General features: G+C 49.6%; 1 protein-coding gene across 2 annotated transcripts in view; it reads right to left on the bottom strand.

Moving 5' to 3' along the window:
• TAF2 (TATA-box binding protein associated factor 2) overlaps positions 1 to 21744 on the bottom strand; it is a 202378-nt gene extending 180634 nt beyond the window's left edge. The window contains exons 1-5 of one of the 2 annotated variants that reach the window (XM_069731811.1): positions 21523 to 21744; positions 9585 to 9639; positions 5893 to 6053; positions 4588 to 4706; positions 3134 to 3275 (exon numbers count right to left, since the gene is read on the bottom strand). In XM_069731811.1, the coding sequence (XP_069587912.1) occupies positions 3134 to 3275; positions 4588 to 4706; positions 5893 to 6053; positions 9585 to 9639; positions 21523 to 21575 (530 nt within the window). In that variant the 5' untranslated portion in view covers positions 21576 to 21744. The remainder of the gene's footprint in view (positions 1 to 3133; positions 3276 to 4587; positions 4707 to 5892; positions 6054 to 9584; positions 9640 to 21522) is intronic. The other variant, XM_069731812.1, reaches the window with a different exon arrangement.
• Between the last annotated feature and the right edge of the window lie 931 nt (positions 21745 to 22675).

Below are 22675 nucleotides of genomic sequence, written 5' to 3'. Positions count from 1 at the left end.
GGACACGGTGAATGGCGACAATATTGCTCTTTCCCCTTGCAGAGCAAGCAGCTGCATCCAGAGAAGCATTCAGAAGGTACTTTACAGCCAGTGAAATCTGATCTGCTAAATCCGCTAGCTCCTGTGCAGGAGCCGAAGCTACAATGCCTCTGCGTAGGGTTTTGGCCCAGGCCGACACCGCTTTCGCCACCCAGGTAGAGGCGAAATTGGGGCAGAGAGAGGTACCAGAAGCTTCAAAAGCTGATTTGGTTAGAGCCTCAATTTGCCAGTCCGTGGGGTCCTTTAGAGACGAAGCGTCAGGAATGGACAGCACTGTCTGGGAGGATAATCTAGACATAGGTGGATCTACCTTAGGAGATTCGGACCATTTGCTAACAAGGTCTGCAGCAAACGGGTATAAAATGCCTAAACGTTTCCTCCCTGGAAAACTTTTACCAGGATGTTCCCAGTGTCTAGACGTAGTGTTGTCAAATTCCTTATGATTGGGAAAAACTCTAGAAGGACGCTTCATCCGTTTGAAATAAACAGAGATGTCCTGAGAAGCTGCCTCTTCCTCCTTAAGCTCAAGCGTTTGAATAATGGCGGAGATAAGGCTGTCAACCATATCCTGCGTTGTGGAAGTCTGATCTGCATCGGAGTCAGAATCCGACAGAGGATACATCCGACCCGACGTCCGCCTGCGAAGAGGGGAAACGGGTAGAGAGCGGTATTGCGGCTGACGCAGTTGGATCCGGAGAAGTGGATGAAGAACTAGACAGAAAACGCTTTCTGGTTCTTTTCTCAAGTCTGCCCCTGTGAGGGTCTTGGACAGGTGCGAGCGAATCGCTGTGAGAAGCAGTGGAATACGTTCTAGTACCTGAACCAGGGACTGAGACACTTTAGTCAGGTCGGAGACTGACTGAGACATGGCAACAGCCCACTCCGGGGGAAAGCACTCATCCCGAGCATTAGGGGCCTCCTGAGAGATGGACATAATGGAAGGACTGCAGGACGTACAGAAAGGCGACGGCTGGCCTGAAGACCACTTTTTCTTACAGCGGGCACAAGCGTAGTGAATTACTGTACTGATATAGGCGGGGGCCCCTGCGGGGTTAAAGCATAGGTAGAGTGAAAAAGGTACCTGAAGCAATATGCCAGCAGGTGATGTTGCCTGGAGGAAAATCAGCCGGGGATTGAGAATAGCAAAAAAAATCTACAGACCTGGCGAAAGCGCAGTTACACTGTGTCCTCCACCCATGGAGAGGTATTCCAGAGTACGCGATGCACAGGAGGCAGCTGGCCGGGAAAGCGCAGGCTGCGAGCGTCAAACAGTGGGGCGTGGCCGGCTGAAGAGAAACCAAGTGCCCGATAGGCCGGCAGGGAAAAGGGGGGTGTGGCCCGCCGGAGCCAGGCCAATACCAGCGCTGGGCTGCAAGCGAGATGTGTCCAGTGCTGGGGACGAGGACGAAGAAGGGGTGCGGCCTCCCGGGGCTGAGACTTGCCGGAAAGGAATACGGTGGAAAAAGCGCGCTGTGAGGAAAGAGGCGCGAGATTTAAATAAAAGAGTGCCCGATGGCCCCCGAATCCCCTAGCCCGGTGACGGAGCGAGTGCTGCTGGATAATAAGGTTGAGTGCCCCTGCATGGAGATTGTGACAATGCAGTGACTGGGAGGGGGGCTTCTGTTGCTTGAAGATCTTCCTAGCTGAAGAAGAGGAACGCATCAGGATCCCTTGATGGCAGAAAGGGTCCTGGGAGATGTGGCCCTCCTTCCCGCGCTATATCACCCGGCGCAGAAGACGGCGTCAACCCCTTAAAAGGGGGGAGATCACCGCAGGTGACCACCGTCTTTCTCTCAGCCCACTCCGAGGAGAGGGATGAGGGCGGGAAAAAAAGCAAGGACTGGCCGCCGAAAGTCAACATGAACACCCCAGGGTGACATGAAACAAAGTCCTGCCCAGCGGATCCGAGAGGGTGCGATGTGGGTGATACCACACTGCTCTCAGTCCCTTAATGCGGGGAATCAGGGTGAGAAGAACTGCACCCTGTAACCCCCAGACATGTATCTGAAACTAAAGGGAAAAAGATTAATAAACACACACAATCCCTGTCCTACAGACACTAAGCAAAAACTGAGTTGCCTGGTGCCTGTCGGAGGGTGTATACTGCCGGGGAGGAGTTACTTCTTCTTTATTTGCATAATGTCAGCCTCCTAGCGACAGCAGCATACACCCATGGTTACCTGTGTCCCCATGGTTACCTGTGTCCCCATGGTTACCTGTGTCCCCCAATGAAGCGAGAAAGAAAAAATATTTTAAAAGGTTTTTATTTTCCATATCATAGTGAGGGCAAGTCAAAAAGGATTTATCACCACTGTATGATCAGTGATTTGAGAGTGGAACAAAAAGATTTGCACTGGTCTACTCCGCCTGCAATCAGGGTGGTCTCCACTTCTGGGGCGGCATCCTGGGTGTATATGGGGTTTACTAACCCAGTAACATCATGAAGTCCAGAGGATGGCGCCATGCGGGTTGTAGTCTGCACAGCTCTGACTGCCATGGTAGACTAGGCCAGTGCGATTCTTTTTGCTACACCTTAGTTGGGTTCTGTACCAGTTCCGAAAAAGGAGGGAATGTCACACTGGTGTAGTGCTGCATCTCCTTCTAACTTCTCAGCAGTCAACATTTCATCCCTTTAAGCGTTTTATTATTCTTGTGCATTAAACCATGTCTTCTAATATTTAATAAAAGGTACAATTTTGGGTAAAACTACTACTGATCCATCAAGTGGGACAACTTGGTCCAATTTATGGTAAGACTCGACAGAGAGATACCCCAAATTTTTTTATATTCAGAACTTTTCTCAAAAATCTCATAAAAACAACACCCCCACCATCTGCATACCACAACACAGTCATGCAGACCACCACTGTTACCAGATGACTACCAGAGTGTGACACGACCCAAAGGACGATCGGTCAGCTAACAGCACAACGGGGATGGAATAAAGGGGGAAGAAGGCCCTACCAATAGGGAATGAGGGATGGTCACCACCTGAGCCTGTCCCTGCACTCCCCTAATGCCCTATGCGGGTCCTACCCCCCTACCACCGCCGTCAGGATACCTCATCCCTAGTAGAAACGTGAGTTTAAATTACCTGGTTGAATTCTGGTATCCGTAGGAAAAGACATGAGCCCCTCTCTCAGCCATGGTTCCTTCAACATTGGGAACTACAAAATGAAGGCCTCCTTTGGGTTGGTCCAGGGAGAACTCAATGTAAACCTTCAGCACTTTCAACTCTACAAGATTAAGTAGAAAGAATAATGAGCGTTCGGCTAATTACTTACAACTGATGCTTCTGCTCATGATGCTGAATGCCAACCGCTAGACAGACAGACAGACACTCTTAAGACTTTTCACACTGCTCTAAAAATAAATGGGACAGTAATGTTATGTTCAAGCCACGTTTTTGCAGCAAAAAAACACAGTCTTTTACTGTCCCAGCAAGATGAGATTTCTAAAACCTGCCGCACCGGCACATGGTTTGCTTTAAAGGGAACCTGTCACCCCCAAAATCAATGGCGAGGTAAGCTCACTGTCATCAGGGGCTTATCTACAGCATTCTGTAATGCTGTAGATAAGCCCCCGATGTAACCTGAAAGAGAAGAAAAAGACGTTAGATTATACTCACCCAGGGGCGGTCCCGCTGCGGTACGGGTCCGATGGGTGTCTCAGAACCGGTCAGGAGCCTCCCATCTTCATCCCATGACGTCCTCTTCTGGTCTTCACGCTGCGGCGCAGGCATACTTTGTAACATAGTTAGTAAGGCCGAAAAAAAGACATTTGTCCATCCAGTTCAGCCTATATTCCATCATAATAAATCCCCAGATCTACGTCCTTCTACAGAACCTAATTGTATGATACAATATTGTTCTGCTCCAGGAAGACATCCAGGCCTCTCTTGAACCCCTCGACTGAGTTCGCCATCACCACCTCCTCAGGCAAGCAATTCCAGATTCTCACTGCCCTAACAGTAAAGAATCCTCTTCTATGTTGGTGGAAAAACCTTCTCTCCTCCAGACGCAAAGAATGCCCCCTTGTGCCCGTCACCTTCCTTGGTATAAACAGATCCTCAGCGAGATATTTGTATTGTCCCCTTATATACTTATACCTCTTCTGGACTTCACGCCGTGGCTGCGGCGCAGGCGTACTTTGTCTGCCCTGTTGTGGGCAGAGCAAAGTCCTGCAGTGCGCAGGCGACGACCCAGGTCAAAGAGGCCCTGCACACTGCAGTAATTTGCTCTGCCCACAACAGGGCAGACAAAGTACGCCTGCGCCGCAGCCACGGCGTGAAGTCCAGAAGAGGACGTCATGGAATGAAGATAGTAGGCGCCGGAGCGGACCTGAGACACCCATCGGACCTGGACCGCAGCGGGACCGCCCCTGGGTGAGTATAATCTAACCTCTTTTCTCCTCTTTTAGGTAACATCAGGGGCTTATCTACAGCCTTACAGAATGCTGTAGATAAGCCCCTGATGACGGTGAGCTTACCTTACCATCGATTTTGGGGGTGACAGGTTCCCTTTAAACACAAAAGTGTATTAGAATTACCGTCCACGTGCTTCCACAGCTCAGATGGGACTTTGATGCAGAGTTCCCCGTTTCCTGCGTCTGGGTCGACGGCGCTGACAGCCGCTGCGTATGCATTGGAGAAGTAGTTAAGGTTGCGCCTAAAGGAAATGTTTTAAAAAAAAGAAACAACGTTTTACTAGTTATTATAGGAAAAGCACAAACTGCAGCTTCCACTTTGGGCTTTCCCAATTAAAGGCGCCATCTCACTAAGACAACCCCTTCTGTAAAATCACCATCAGGCTGCCTCCTGCAGGAGAAAGGTGGTATTACACAGCGTCTATCTGAATAAATAGCAACTACTGTGTTTTGCAGTCCTATTAGCGGACCTGAATGAGCGATCATCTGATCGCTTGTACTATACACAGCAATATCATAGTATTACTTTAAATAGCAAAAATCGCAGTTCCCTATGAAAGCCAGAAAGCCACACACAGTTCCATCATGACACCACGGGTGTCTACAGCAGACCCCGGACAGGGGGTGCCAATGAGCAGTTAGACCAATGCACCCCCAGGGATGTGAGCGGTCAATGTATTTAATAGGTTAACAGGAAAGGGTGCAGCTCCGCCTGCAGATGTAAGAGGTAGATGATGGATGAATAACACAACCATGATCTGTAACAAAAATGCAGGCTCTCTTCACGAGCCCGCATCAAAGACAGGCGGCCAACACTGGATATACCAGCACATCCAAAATTGGTAAAGTTATAAAACTATTGTCCAGGACTAAGATATTGATGGCATTCTTGGGATAGATCAGCGGTGGTCCAGCAGCCCCATGAATCAGCTACTATGGAGTACAAAAGTACACAGTGTGAAGGGGACACGACACTTTAGGACATCATGTATCGGCCATTCGCTAAGACTGCAGCTTTGCTGGAGCAGAGATGCAGTACCCGAGAACAACCACAACATGGTGTCCTGAGCTGTGGTATTCCGGCTCCGTACACTGATTATTACCGGGAGCCAAAAGGACCAAGTAAGAGCTGATAGTTCCGGGCGGCGAGGGTTGGAGCATCACCGACCCGATACTGATAACCTAACCTGTGGAAAGGTTCCCAATAATCTTCATCCTGGACATCCCCTTTAAAAGGTTGCAAACTAGAAGAGGTATTCCGATCACACAAAGCAGAATCTGGGATCTGTGTTGTATGAATCCAGAATAGGGAGGAATGCTGCAGACGGAGAAAGGAAGAGCCGTCCGGCCAAATCAGAAGCCGAGGCTAAATCCTGAGGAGTCCGATCAATGTCTCCCCCTGCTGTCCCTGTACTCCGCAGTACTCACTGTTTGGACTCGTTATGACACACTTCCAGCGTGGGGTCGTTGTATATGAACGCGGCCTCCAGGTCGTTCACTCTGACCCGATAGATTCTGCATTGTTTGCTGTTCAGCTTGATCCTGTTCAGATTACCGACTGTGGGGAAAATGGTCAGCTCCACGTGACCCTAAAAAGAATAATGAAAGATTTAATACTCAGGTATCGCCTGGCAGGCCATTCATGAGAATGGGAGGGACGTAATACCACAATTCTCCAGCAGGGGCTGCTGAAGGGTAATGTACGGCCAATAATAATAATTTTATTTATATAGCGCCAACATATTCCGCAGCGCTTTACAAATTATAGAGGGGACTTGTACAGACAATAGACATTACAGCATAACAGAAATTACAGTTCAAAACAGATGCCAGGAGGAGTGAGGGCCCTGCTCGCAAGCTTACAAACTATGGGGAAAAGGGGAGACACGAGAGGTGGATGGTAACAATTGCTTTAGTTATTCGGACCAGCCATAGTGTAAGGCTCGGGTGTTCATGTAAAGCTGCATGAACCAGTTATCTGCCTAAGTATGTAGCAGTACAGACACAGAGGGCTAATACTGCATAAAGTGAATGAGAACATGATGCGAGGAACCTGATTATGTTTTTTTTTTAATGGGCCATACAGGGATCGTTAGGTTAATGTGTTGAGGCGGTAGGCCAATCTGAACAAATGAGTTTTAGGGCACTCTTAAAACTGTGGGGATTGGGGATTAATCGTATTAACCTAGGTAGTGCATTCCAAAGAATCGGAGCAGCACGTGTAAAGTCTTGGAGTCGGGAGTGGGAGGTTCTGATTATTGAGGATGCTAACCTGAGGTCATCAGCGGAGCGGAGGGCACGGGTAGGGTGGTAGACTGAGACCAGAGAGGAGATGTAGGGTGGTGCTGAGCCATGGAGTGCTTTGTGGATGAGGGTAGTAGTTTTGTACTGGATTCTGGAGTGGATGGGTAGCCAGTGTAATGACTGGCACAAGGTAGAGGCATCGGTGTAACGGTTGGTGAGTAATATGATCCTAGCAGCAGCATTCAGGACAGATTGGAGTGGGGAGAGTTTGGTAAGAGGGAGGCCGATTAGTAGAGAGTTACAATAGTCCAGACGAGAATGAATAAGTGAAACAGTCAGAGTTTTTGAAGAGACGAAAGTAAGAAAAGGGTGAATTCTAGAAATGTTTTTGAGATGCAGGTAAGAAGAGCGAGCCAGTGATCGGATGTGGGGGGTGAATGAAAGGTCAGAATCAAGGATGACCCCAAGGCAGCGGGCATGTTGCTTTGGAGTAATGGTGGAACCGCACACGGAGATGGCAATGTCAGGCAAAGGTAGGTTAGTAGAGGGAGAGAACACGAGGAGTTCAGTTTTTGACAGGTTCAGTTTCAGATAGAGGGAGGACATGATGCTAGAGACAGCGGTAAGACAATCACTGGTGTTTTCTAATAAGGCAGGCGTAAGATCAGGAGAAGAAGTGTATAATTGGGTGTCGTCAGCATAGAGATGGTACTGGAAACCAAATCTACTGATTGTTTGTCCAATAGGGGCAGTATACAACGAGAAGAGGAGGGGGCCTAGGACTGATCCTTGAGGAACCCCAACAGTAAGGGGAAGGTGAGAGGAGGAGGAACCAGCAAAACATACAGTGAAGGATCGGTCAGAGAGATAGGAGGAGAACCAGCAGAGAACGGTGTCCTTGAGGCCGATGGAGCGGAGCATAGTGAGGAGGAGCTGATGATCCACAGTATCGAATGCTGCAGAGAGATCCAAGAGAATTAGCATGGAGTAGTGACCAATAGATATAGCTGTTAGTAGGTCATTAGAGACTTTAGTGAGGGCAGTTTCAGTAGAGTGTAAATAGCGGAAGCCAGATTGAAGAGGGTCGAGAAGAGAGTTATCTGAGAGATAGCGGGTAAGACGGGAGTGGACCAGGCGTTCGAGGAGTTTAGAGATGAAGGGAAGATTAGAGACAGGTCTATAATTAGCGGCACAGTTTTGGTCGAGGGATGGTTTTTTAAGTAACGGATGTATGATGGCATGCTTAAATGAAGATGGAAAAATACCGGAAGTGAGAGAAAGGTTGAATATTTTTGTTAGGTGGGAGGTGACAGCCGGGGAAAGGGACTGGAGGAGATGTGATGGAATGGGGTCACTGGTGCAAGTGTTTGGGCGAGAAGATGCAAGGAGCCTGCTTACTTCTTCTTCTGTAACTGGTTCAAAGTCAGAGAGTGAACTAGATGCAGTGGGGGAGGGAGGACAGTGCATGGTATGAAGAGATTGGGAGATGATTTCCTGTCGAATGTGGTCAATTTTTTCTTTGAAGTAATTGGCCAGATCGTCAGCGCGGAGATCCGCGGTTGGGGCCTGCTCTCTTGGGTTGAGTAGAGACTGGAAAGTGTCAAAGAGACGTTTAGGGTTATTGGACAGCGAGGTGATGAGGGTGTTGAAATAGATTTGTTTGGAGAGGTGAAGGGCAGAGTTGTATGTTTTTAGCATGAACTTATAATGGATGAAATCTTCGGGTAGATTAGATTTTCTCCACAGATGTTCGGCGCACCTGGAGCACCGCTGCAGGAAACGTGTTTGCAGCGTGTGCCACGGTTGTCGCCGTCTGTGTCGAGTTGTTCTATGTATAGGAGGAGCAGCTTCATCCAGGGCACTTTGCAGGGTTTCATTGTAATGCTTCAGAGCAGAATCAGGACATGAGATGGAGAAGATTGGGGCCAATGAGGACTGCAAGTTCTTCATAAGTTTCTGGGTGTTAATGGCCTGTATGTTTCTATAAGTGTGGAAAGTGGGGGTGACCTGAGCGGGATGGCAGTTCTTGATAGAGAATGAAAGAAGGTTGTGGTCAGAGAGCGGGAGAGGGGAGTTTGTGAAATCATCCTCTGAGCAAAGCCGGGAGAAGACCAAGTCAAGGGAGTTTGTCTTCATGCGTTGGAGAGTTAGTATGCTGCGAGAGGCCAAAAGAGGAGGATAGAGATAAAAGGTGAGAAGCAGATGGGGAGAGGGGAGAGGCAATGGGGATGTTGAAATCACCCATGATAAGGGTGGGGGTGTCACAGGAGAGAAAGTGTGGAAGCCAGGTGGCTAAGTGATCCAGGAACTGATGAGAGGGGCCGGGAGGACGATACACCACCGCCACTCGCATGGAGAAGGGGACGTAGAGTCTGACCACATGGACCTCAAAGGAAGGGAAGACAAGTGAGGGTACTTGGGGGATAACTTGGAAGGTACATTAGGGTGAAAGGAGCAGACCGACGCCTCCACCTGCTCTGTTGTGCGATCTTGGGGTTTGAGAAAAGTGTAGCCCACCATATGAAAGAGCAGCAGCAGCAGCGGTGGTGTCTGACTGCTAGATCCAGGTTTCAGTAAGAGCCACAAGATTAAGAGAATTAGAAAGGAAGAAGTCATGGATGAAGGAGAGTTTATTACACACAGAGCGAGAATTCCAAAGGCCAATCAGAGCTTCCGCCTGTGAGGAGGGCGGCTGCAGCCAGACCCCGCAGAGAATGAAGGGGCGGATGTGACTGACAAGGGCAGAGGGTCCGTGACATAACTGATAAATAAGGAATTCTGAAAAGTGCTGGATTATCAGATATTCCGGACTGTCAGTCATATAAAATGAAAGTCAGTACAGATTAGAGTCTGAATGTGCGGAGCTTTATACTCACAATCACAGATTTCCGCTGAAAGTTGATGTTGTTGATGCAGACGACCTGGTGCGTCGTGTAAGGAAAACACAAAGAGGTGTTATAAGTGGTAATATCGGATGACGGGGGGCACACATGTACACGTGACACAGGGAGCACGCACACACGTGACATAGGGAGCGCGCACACATGTACACGTGACACAGGGAGCACGCACACACGTGACATAGGGAGCGCGCACACATGTACACGTGACACAGGGAGCACGCACACACACACGTACACGAGACACAGGGAGCACGCACACACACATGTACACGAGACACAGGGAGCACGCACACACACATGTACACGAGACACAGGGAGCACGCACACACACGTACACGAGACAGGGAGCACGCACACACACGTACACGAGACACAGGGAGAACTCACGTGACACAGGGAGCACGCACACATGTACACGAGACACAGGGAACACGCACACATGTACACGTGACACAGGGAGCACACACACATGTACACGAGACACAGGGAGCACGCACACACACACGTACACGAGACACAGGGAGCACTCACGTGACACAGGAAGCACACACATGTACACGAGACACAGTGAGCACACACACACACACATGTACACGAGACACATGGAGCATGCACACATGTACACGTGACACAGGGAGCACGCACACATGTACACGTGACACAGGGAGCACACACACGTACACGAGACACAGGGAGCACGCACACACACATGCACACGAGACACAGGGAGCACGCACACACGTACACGAGACACAGGGAGCACACACGTGGCATAGGGAGCACGCACACTTGTACATGAGACACAGGGAGCACACATACACACGTACACGAGACACAGGGAGCGCACACACGTGACATAGGGAGCGCTCACACATACATGTGACACAGAGGGCACACACACACGTGACATAGGGAGCACGCACACATGTACACAAAACACAGGGAGCGCACACACACGTGATACAGGGAGCACACACACGTGATACAGGGAGCACACACACACGTACACGAGACACAGGGAGCACACACACACACACACGTACACGAGACACAGGGAGCACACACATGTTCATGTGACACAGGGAGCACACACACATGTACATGTGACACAGGGAGCACACACACATGTACATGTGACACAGGGAGCACACACACATGTACATGTGACACAGGGAGCACACACACATGTACATGTGACACAGGGAGCACACACACACGTGACACAGGGAGCACACACACACACGTGACACAGGGAGCACACACACACACATGTACATGTGACATAGGGAGCACACATATGTACATGAGACAGGGAGCACACACACATGTACATGAGACAGGGAGCACACACACATGTACATGAGACATAGGGAGCACACACACATGTACATGAGACAGGGAGCACACACACATGTACATGTGACAGGGAGCACACACACATGTACATGTGACAGGGAGCACACACACATGTACATGTGACAGGGAGCACACACACATGTACATGTGACAGGGAGCACACACACATGTACATGAGACCGGGAGCACACACACATGTACATGAGACCGGGAGCACACACACATGTACATGTGACAGGGAGCACACATACATGTACATGTGACAGGGAGCACACACATGTACATGTGACAGGGAGCACACACACATGTACATGTGACAGGGAGCACACACACACATGTACATGAGACAGGGAGCACACACACATGTACATGAGACAGGGAGCACACACACACATGTACATGTGACATAGGGAGCACACACACATGTACATGTGACATAGGGAGCACACACATGTACATGAGACAGGGAGCACACACATGTACATGTGACAGGGAGCACACACACATGTACATGTGACATAGGGAGCACACACACATGTACATGTGACATAGGGAGCACACACATGTACATGAGACAGGGAGCACACACACATGTACATGAGACAGGGAGCACACATATGTACATGTGACAGGGAGCACACACACATGTACATGTGACAGGGAGCACACACACATGTACATGTGATAGGGAGCACACACACATGTACATGTGACAGGGAGCACACACACATGTACATGAGACAGGGAGCACACACACATGTACATGTGACATAGGGAGCACACACACATGTACATGTGACATAGGGAGCACACACATGTACATGAGACAGGGAGCACACACACATGTACATGAGACAGGGAGCACACATATGTACATGTGACAGGGAGCACACACACATGTACATGAGACAGGGAGCACACACACATGTACATGTGACATAGGGAGCACACACACATGTACATGAGACAGGGAGCACACACATGTACATGAGACAGGGAGCACACACACATGTACATGAGACAGGGAGCACACACACATGTACATGTGACATAGGGAGCACACACACATGTACATGTGACATAGGGAGCACACACACATGTACATGAGACAGGGAGCACACATATGTACATGTGACAGGGAGCACACACACATGTACATGAGACAGGGAGCACACACACATGTACATGTGACATAGGGAGCACACACACATGTACATGTGACATAGGGAGCACACACACATGTACATGTGACATAGGGAGCACACACATGTACATGAGACAGGGAGCACACACACATGTACATGAGACAGGGAGCACACACACATGTACATGAGACAGGGAGCACACACACATGTACATGTGACAGGGAGCACACACACATGTACATAAGACCGGGAGCACACACACATGTACATGAGACAGGGAGCACACACACATGTACATGAGACAGGGAGCACACACACATGTACATGTGACATAGGGAGCACACACACATGTACATGTGACAGGGAGCGCACACACACACGTGACATAGGGAGCACACACGCACATGTACATGTGACACAGGGAGCACACACACATGTACATGAGACAGGGAGCACACACACATGTACATGACACAGGGAGCACACACACATGTACATGTGACACAGGGAGCGCACACACACACACACACACACACACACACATATACATGTGACACAGGGAGTACGCACGGACGCGCACACACACACACACACATGTACATGTGACACAGGGAGCACGCACGGACGCGCACACACACACACATGTACATGTGACACAGGGAGCACACACACATGTACATGTGACACAGGGAGCACACACACATGTACATGTGACACAGGGAGCACACACACACGTGACACAGGGAGCACACACACACACACGTGACATAGGGAGCACACACACACACACATGTACATGTGACATAGGGAGCACACATATGTACATGTGACAGGGAGCACACACACACATGTACATGAGACAGGGAGCACACACACACATGTACATGTGACAGGGAGCACACACACATGTACATGAGAGAGGGAGCACACACACATGTACATGTGACATAGGGAGCACACACACATGTACATGTGACATAGGGAGCACACACACATGTACATGTGACATAGGGAGCACACACATGTACATGAGACAGGGAGCACACACACATGTACATGTGACAGGGAGCACACACACATGTACATGTGACAGGGAGCACACACACATGTACATGTGACAGGGAGCACACACACATGTACATGAGACAGGGAGCACACACACATGTACATGAGACCGGGAGCACACACACATGTACATGAGACAGGGAGCACACACACATGTACATGAGACAGGGAGCACACACACATGTACATGTGACAGGGAGCACACACACATGTACATAAGACCGGGAGCACACACACATGTACATGAGACAGGGAGCACACACACATGTACATGAGACAGGGAGCACACACACATGTACATGAGACAGGGAGCACACACACATGTACATGAGACAGGGAGCACACACACATGTACATGAGACAGGGAGCACACACACATGTACATGTGACATAGGGAGCACACACACATGTACATGTGACAGGGAGCGCACACACACACGTGACATAGGGAGCACACACGCACATGTACATGTGACACAGGGAGCACACACACATGTACATGAGACAGGGAGCACACACACATGTACATGACACAGGGAGTACGCACGGACGCACACACACACACACACATGTACATGTGACACAGGGAGCACGCACGGACGCGCACACACACACACATGTACATGTGACACAGGGAGCACACACACATGTACATGAGACAGGGAGCACACACACATGTACATGACACAGGGAGTACGCACGGACGCACACACACACACACACACATGTACATGTGACACAGGGAGCACGCACGGACGCGCACACACACACACATGTACATGTGACACAGGGAGCACACACACATGTACATGTGACACAGGGAGCACACACACATGTACATGTGACACAGGGAGCACACACACACGTGACACAGGGAGCACACACACACACGTGACATAGGGAGCACACACACATGTACATGTGACATAGGGAGCACACATATGTACATGTGACAGGGAGCACACACACACACACATGTACATGAGACAGGGAGCACACACACACATGTACATGTGACAGGGAGCACACACACACACATGTACATGTGACAGGGAGCACACACACACATGTACATGAGACAGGGAACACACACACACATGTACATGTGACAGGGAGCACACACACATGTACATGTGACATAGGGAGCACACACACATGTACATGTGACATAGGGAGCACACACACATGTACATGTGACATAGGGAGCACACACACATGTACATGAGACAGGGAGCACACACACATGTACATGTGACAGGGAGCACACACACATGTACATGTGACAGGGAGCACACACACATGTACATGTGACAGGGAGCACACACACATGTACATGAGACAGGGAGCACACACACATGTACATGAGACCGGGAGCACACACACATGTACATGAGACAGGGAGCACACACACATGTACATGAGACAGGGAGCACACACACATGTACATGTGACAGGGAGCACACACACATGTACATGTGACAGGGAGCACACACACATGTACATGTGACAGGGAGCACACACACATGTACATGTGACAGGGAGCACACACACATGTACATGTGACAGGGAGCACACACACATGTACATGTGACAGGGAGCACACACACATGTACATGTGACATAGGGAGCACACACATGTACATGAGACAGGGAGCACACACACATGTACATGTGACAGGGAGCACACACACATGTACATGTGACAGGGAGCACACACACATGTACATGTGACAGGGAGCACACACATGTACATGAGACAGGGAGCACACACACATGTACATGAGACCGGGAGCACACACACATGTACATGAGACAGGGAGCACACACACATGTACATGAGACAGGGAGCACACACACATGTACATGAGACAGGGAGCACACACACATGTACATGTGACAGGGAGCACACACACATGTACATGTGACAGGGAGCACACACACATGTACATGTGACAGGGAGCACACACACATGTACATGTGACAGGGAGCACACACACATGTACATGAGACAGGGAGCACACACACATGTACATGAGACAGGGAGCACACACACATGTACATGAGACCGGGAGCACACACACATGTACATGAGACAGGGAGCACACACACATGTACATGAGACAGGGAGCACACACACATGTACATGTGACAGGGAGCACACACACATGTACATAAGACCGGGAGCACACACACATGTACATGAGACAGGGAGCACACACACATGTACATGAGACAGGGAGCACACACACATGTACATGAGACCGGGAGCACACACACATGTACATGAGACAGGGAGCACACACACATGTACATGAGACAGGGAGCACACACACATGTACATGTGACAGGGAGCACACACACATGTACATAAGACCGGGAGCACACACACATGTACATGTGACACAGGGAGCACGCACGGACGCACACACACACACACGTACATGTGACACAGGGAGCACGCACGGACGCGCACACACACACATGTACATGTGACACAGGGAGCACGCACGGACGCGCACACACACACGTACATGTGACACAGGGACAACGCACGGACGCACACACACACGTACATGTGACACAGGGAGCACGCACGGACGCGCACACACACACACACACACATGTACATGTGACACAGGGAGCACGCACGGACGCGCAGACACACACATGTACATGTGACACAGGGAGCACGCACGGACGCGCACACACACACATGTACATGTGACACAGGGAGCACGCACGGACGCGCACACACACACATGTACATGTGACACAGGGAGCACGCACGGACGCGCACACACACACGTACATGTGACACAGGGACAACGCACGGACGCACACACACACGTACATGTGACACAGGGAGCACGCACGGACGCGCACACACACACACATGTACATGTGACACAGGGAGCACGCACGGACGCGCACACACACACATGTACATGTGACACAGGGAGCACGCACGGACGCACACACACACACACACATACATACATACATGTGACATAGGGAGCGCACACACATATATACAGTGGATGGAAAAAGTCTCTCATCCCTACAAGTGAACAGAGAAAATACTAGGAAGAATCATTTCAGAACTTTTTCCACCTTAAGCCTAAGTTCACACTGGGCGTTTTTGCAGCATCTTTATGCTAATTTTCAGTAGCATTTTACAGTACCAGCAAAGCCTATGAGATTTCAGAAATCTCTTGCACACACTGTTTTCATTTTTTTGGGACATACAGCACGTCACGTCTTTCAGCATTTTTCACCCATTGACTTGAGTGGTGAAAAAACGCTGAAAAAAAACACGCACTAAAAACGCAGGTATCACGTTTTGCTACTTTTTTTTTTACTCAAAACTTGATTCTAAAGAATAGGACTTTTTATTCCCAACACTAAACTTTATCAACATGCACAAGAGACAAATCTAGCATCTCACAACGGCCGCAAAAACGCAAGAAAAACATGAGGTATCTCTGCAGCTTCTTAACTGCCAAGAGATCAGGATTTGCCGCTGAAAAAACACCTAGTGTGAACTTGCACTCATCAACAATCTGTACAAATCCATTTAAAAACATACTGGAAAAAAAAACAACAACCAATAGTTCATAACTCTGCACACCCTTAACCCCGTCACGACATGCGCCATACTAGTTCTGCGCATGTCGTGTCTCCCCCTTTGATGTGGGCTCCGGCGCTGAGCCCACATCAAAGCCGCGACATGTCAGCTGTTTTGTACAAACACTGAGACCGGCATTTAACTAGCGCTCCGGCCATCGGGCCAGAAATGCGCGCACCGCTGACCCCCGTCACGTGATCGGGGGTCAGCGATGTGTCGGCATGGCAACCACAGGTCTCCTGGAGACCTCTATGGTTGTTGATGCCAGATTGCTATGAGCGCCACCCTGTGGTCGGCGCTCATAGCGATGCAGTAAATTTACTACATAGGGGCAATCTGAGCATCTGACAGGCTAATGAAACATTGCAAAAGTTAAAAAAAAAAAAAAAAAAAATAAAAAATTTTAAATATGAAAAAAATAAAAAAATATAAGTTTAAATCACCGCCCATTCGCCCCATTCAAAATAAAACAATAAAACAAACAAAAAAAAAACACATATTTGGTATCGCCGCGTTCAGAATCGTCCGATCTATCAATAAAAAAAAGGATTAACCTGATTGCTAAATGGCGTAGTGAGAAAAAAAAAAGTTTAAACCGCCAGAATTACGTTTTTTTGGTCGCTGCAACATTGCATTAAAATGCAATAACGGGCGATCAAAAGAACGTATCTGTACAAAATGGCATCATTAAAAACGACAGCTCGGCGCACAATGAATAAGCCCTCACCCAACCAGAGTTACCAAAAAATGGAGACGCTACGGGTATTGATAAACTGCGCACTTTTTTTTTTTTTTTTTTTTAGCAAAGTTTGGAATTTTTTTTCACCACTTAGATAAAAAAATAACCTAGACATGTTTGGTGGAGAATCATAATGTCAGGTCAGTTTTAGCATTTAGTGAACCTAGCAAAAAAGCCGAACAAAAAACAAGTGTGGGACTGCACCTTTTTTTTTGCAATTTCACCGCACTTGGATTTTTTTTCCCATTTTCTAGTAAACGACATGGTAAAACCAATGATATCGTTCAAATGTACAACTCGTCCCGCAAAACACAAGCCCTCACATGGCCAAATTGACGGGAAAATTAAAAAAAAAAAAAGTTATGGCTCTGGGAAGGAGGGGAGAGAAAAACAAAAACGCAAAAACGAAAAAGTCTCCGTCATGAAGGGGTTAAACTAATACTTTGCTGACATTGTTCAGTGTTTTGGGCGGGTCTATCAGCGCGGCACGTGTAAAGTTGTCAGTGTTTGCCCTCTGTTCCTTGCTGCGGCTCCACATCGGTCAGATCACGAGGGCATCTCCTGTGCACAGCGCCCTCTTCAGGTCACCCACAGCTAATCAATTGGATTCAGGTCTGGGCTCCAAAACTATGATCTTCTGGAGCAGCGATTTTTTTCCGATTTAGAGGTCGCTTAGGGTCATTATCGTGATGAAAACTGAAATTCCTCTTCATCTTTTTAGCAGAGGCACGATATGTTGCTTGATATTTGGAAATGTTCAGAATTCCCTCCTCCTCTTTGATTGTATCTCTAGTTCCAGCTGCCAGAAACCAGCCCAAAAGCACAATCCTGCTTCCACCATGCTACACTGTGGCTATGATGTTCTTCTGGGCTGCAATGCGTCAGCAAACATAGAATTATGGCCTAAATATTCCCCCTTAGTCTCATCAGACCATAACACATTTTCTCACATGCTTTTGGAAGACTTGATGTAGGTTTTGGAAAAACATAGCCAGGTTTGGAAAATGTTCTTGGTAAGGAAAAGGCTTCCTTTTTTCCATAGGCCAGACATAAGAATATATATATTAATATATTGTGTACAGGAGCTCAGCGCAGGGTGTGATGTAAATGTTTTCATAGTAATTTGGGAAAGTTATGAAATGTCCCATAAATGTCTGTTCGGCTTTTAGCCGAGAGGAATCTGTGCTGCACTTTATGCACATGCTCAGTAGTGACCGGGGCTGTGGAGACAGAGGAGATGAATCTGTGCTGCACTTTATGCACATGCTCAGTAGTGACCGGGGCTGTGGAGACAGAGGAGAGGAATCTGTGCTGCACTTTATGCACATGCTCAGTAGTGACCGGGGCTGTGGAGTCAGAGGAGATGAATCTGTGCTGCACTTTATGCACATGCTCAGTAGTGACCGGGGCTGTGGAGTCAGAGGAGATGAATCTGTGCTGCACATTATGCACATGCTCAGTAGTGACCGGGGCTGTGGAGACAGAGGAGAGGAATCTGTGCTGCACTTTATGCACATGCTCAGTAGTGACCGGGGCTGTGGAGACAGAGGAGAGTAATCTGTGCTGCACTTTATGCACATGCTCAGTAGTGACCGGAGCTGTGGAGTCAGAGGAGATGAATCTGTGCTGCACTTTATGCACATGCTCAGTAGTGACCGGGGCTGTGGAGACAGAGGAGATGAATCTGTGCTGCACTTTATGCACATGCTCAGTAGTGACCGGGGCTGTGGAGTCAGAGGAGATGAATCTGTGCTGCACTTTATGCACATGCTCAGTAGTGACCGGGGCTGTGGAGTCAGAGGAGATGAATCTGTGCTGCACTTTATGCACATGCTCAGTAGTGACCGGGGCTGTGGAGTCAGAGGAGATGAATCTGTGCTGCACTTTATGCACATGCTCAGTAGTGACCGGGGCTGTGGAGACAGAGGAGATGAATCTGTGCTGCACTTTATGCACATGCTCAGTAGTGACGAGTGCTGTGGAGACAGAGGAGATGAATCTGTGCTGCACTTTATGCACATGCTCAGTAGTGACCGGGGCTGTGGAGTCAGAGGAGATGAATCTGTGCTGCACTTTATGCACATGCTCAGTAGTGACGAGTGCTGTGGAGACAGAGGAGATGAATCTGTGCTGCACTTTATGCACATGCTCAGTAGTGACGAGTGCTGTGGAGACAGAGGAGATGAATCTGTGCTGCACTTTATGCACATGCTTAGTAGTGACCGGGGCTGTGGAGTCAGAGGAGATGAATATGTGCTGCACTTTATGCACATGCTCAGTAGTTACCGGGGCTGTGGAGTCAGAGGAGATGAATATGTGCTGCACTTTATGCACATGCTCAGTAGTTACCGGGGCTGTGGAGTCAGAGGAGATGAATCTGTGCTGCACTTTATGCACATGCTCAGCAGTGACCGGTGCTGTGGAGACAGAGGAGATGAATCTGTGCTGCACTTTATGCACATGCTCAGCAGTGACCGGTGCTGTGGAGACAGTTGTGGAGTCGGAGGTTTGGCTTAATAACTCCACTGCCCTGGTGTTCACACTTATACAACCACAATAGTTCCGTTTTTTCACCCCTCAAAATAATTTCAGCTTGTTTCTTAATGGACTTGTACAGATTATGGGAAACAATAAAGTTGGAAGAAGTTTCGAAATGCTGCATTTTTGTATTTTTTTTTTTACATGACAGGGTGTATAGACTTTTTATATCCACTGCATTTATGAGAGGAGCAGTACACACACACACACACGGGTCCGTGCGGCAGGAGCAGTACAGACACAACGGTGTGACAGGAGGAGCAGTACATGTACACACACACACCGGTGTGACAGGAGGAGCAGTACACGTACCAACATACACACACCGGTGTGACAGGAGGAGCAGTACACGTACAGACACACACATCGGTGTGACAGGAGGAGCAGTACACGTACAGACACACACACATCGGTGTGACAGGAGGAGCAGTACACGTACAGACACACACACCGGTGTGACAGGAGGAGCAGTACACGTACAGACACACACACACCGGTGTGACAGGAGGAGCAGTACACGTACAGACACACACACACCGGTGTGACAGGAGGAGCAGTACACGTACAGACACACACACACTGGTGTGACAGGAGGAGCAGTACACGTACAGACACACACACCGGTGTGACAGGAGGAGCAGTACACGTACAGACACACACACACCGGTGTGACAGGAGGAGCAGTACACGTACAGACACACACACACCGGTGTGACAGGAGGAGCAGTACACGTACAGACACACACACACCGGTGTGACAGGAGGAGCAGTACACGTACAGACACACACACCGGTGTGACAGGAGGAGCAGTACACGTACAGACACACACACACCGGTGTGACAGGAGGAGCAGTACACGTACAGACACACACACATCGGTGTGACAGGAGGAGCAGTACACGTACAGAAACACACACATCGGTGTGACAGGAGGAGCAGTACACGTACAGAAACACACACAACGGTGTGACAGGAGGAGCAGTACACGTACAGACACACACACACCGGTGTGACAGGAGGAGCAGTACACGTACAGACACACACACACCGGTGTGACAGGAGGAGCAGTACACGTACAGACACACACACCGGTGTGACAGGAGGAGCAGTACACGTACAGACACACACACACCGGTGTGACAGGAGGAGCAGTACACGTACAGACACACACACATCGGTGTGACAGGAGGAGCAGTACACGTACAGAAACACACACATCGGTGTGACAGGAGGAGCAGTACACGTACAGAAACACACACAACGGTGTGACAGGAGGAGCAGTACACGTACAGACACACACACCGGTGTGACAGGAGGAGCAGTACACGTACAGACACACACACCGGTGTGACAGGAGGAGCAGTACACGTACAGACACACACACACCGGTGTGACAGGAGGAGCAGTACATATACACCACACTTGCAGGTGCAGATACTTATAGTTTGTACGGTCGGGGACTCTCGAAGCCTTTGTCTCCCTTCTTCTTATTCATGGCGCTCCCTGCTGTTATCCCGGGCTCTATGGCCGCCCGGGGCCCCGGTGTCCGGAGCAGCGCCGCTCTGTTGCTATGGTTACTGAGCGATCTCCGTCTCCAGCGGCAACGGCTCGTCTCCCGCTCTGAACACACTGAGCCAAAACCGGCTGCACTTCCGCTTCCAGCGCAAGTCTCTTCTCGCGATAGTATATCTGGTCATGTGACAGCCACCCGCCGCCATCATTACTGTGGGAACTCCAGTTACTCGTGCACTCTGCATTATGGCAGCTCAGTAACGCGGTGATTCTGCTGCTGGTTTCCTGAAGAAATAACTGGATGCTCCTCTACGTCAGGGGTGGGAACCTCCGGCTCCGGGATGGGCGACCTCTGTGCCGGCAGCTGTGTCCTATTTGATCAGAAAAAAATCTACCAATCCCAAAAAAATCCCAGCTCTGTGTCCCCCAACTATGTGCCCCTCCTGGGATCTCTGTGCCACCCAGCTATGTGCCTCCATGTTATCTCTGCGCCTCTCCTGTGATCCCTGTGGTTTCTGTGCCTCCCGGCAGCTATATGCCCCCTGTGATTTCTGTGCCTCCCGGCAGCTATATGCCCCCTGTGATTTCTGTGCCTCCCGGCAGCTATATGCCCCCTGTGATTTCTGTGCCCCCCGGTAGCTATATGCCCCCCAGCAGCTATATGCCCCCCTGTAATTTCTGTGTCCCCCGGCAGCTATATGCCCCCCTGTGATTTGTGCCCCACCCCGGCAGCTATATGCCCCCCTGTAATTTCTGTGTCCCCCGGCAGCTATATGCCCCCCTGTGATTTCTGTGCCCCCCGGTAGCTATATGCCCCCCTGTGATTTCTGTGCCCCCCAGCAGCTATATGCCCCCCTGTGATTTCTGTGCCCCCCGGTAGCTATATGCCCCCCAGCAGCTATATGCCCCCCTGTAATTTCTGTGTCCCCCGGCAGCTATATGCCCCCCTGTGATTTCTGTGCCCCCCGGCAGCTATATGCCCCCCCTGTGATTTCTGTGCCCCCCGGTAGCTATATGCCCCCCAGCAGCTATATGCCCCCCTGTAATTTCTGTGTCCCCCGGCAGCTATATGCCCCCTGTGAT

This window comes from Ranitomeya imitator, chromosome 6, assembly GCF_032444005.1.
Source record: "Ranitomeya imitator isolate aRanImi1 chromosome 6, aRanImi1.pri, whole genome shotgun sequence".
Classification (NCBI taxonomy): Eukaryota; Metazoa; Chordata; class Amphibia; order Anura; family Dendrobatidae; genus Ranitomeya; species Ranitomeya imitator.
This window is presented reverse-complemented; position numbering and strand designations above follow the sequence as displayed.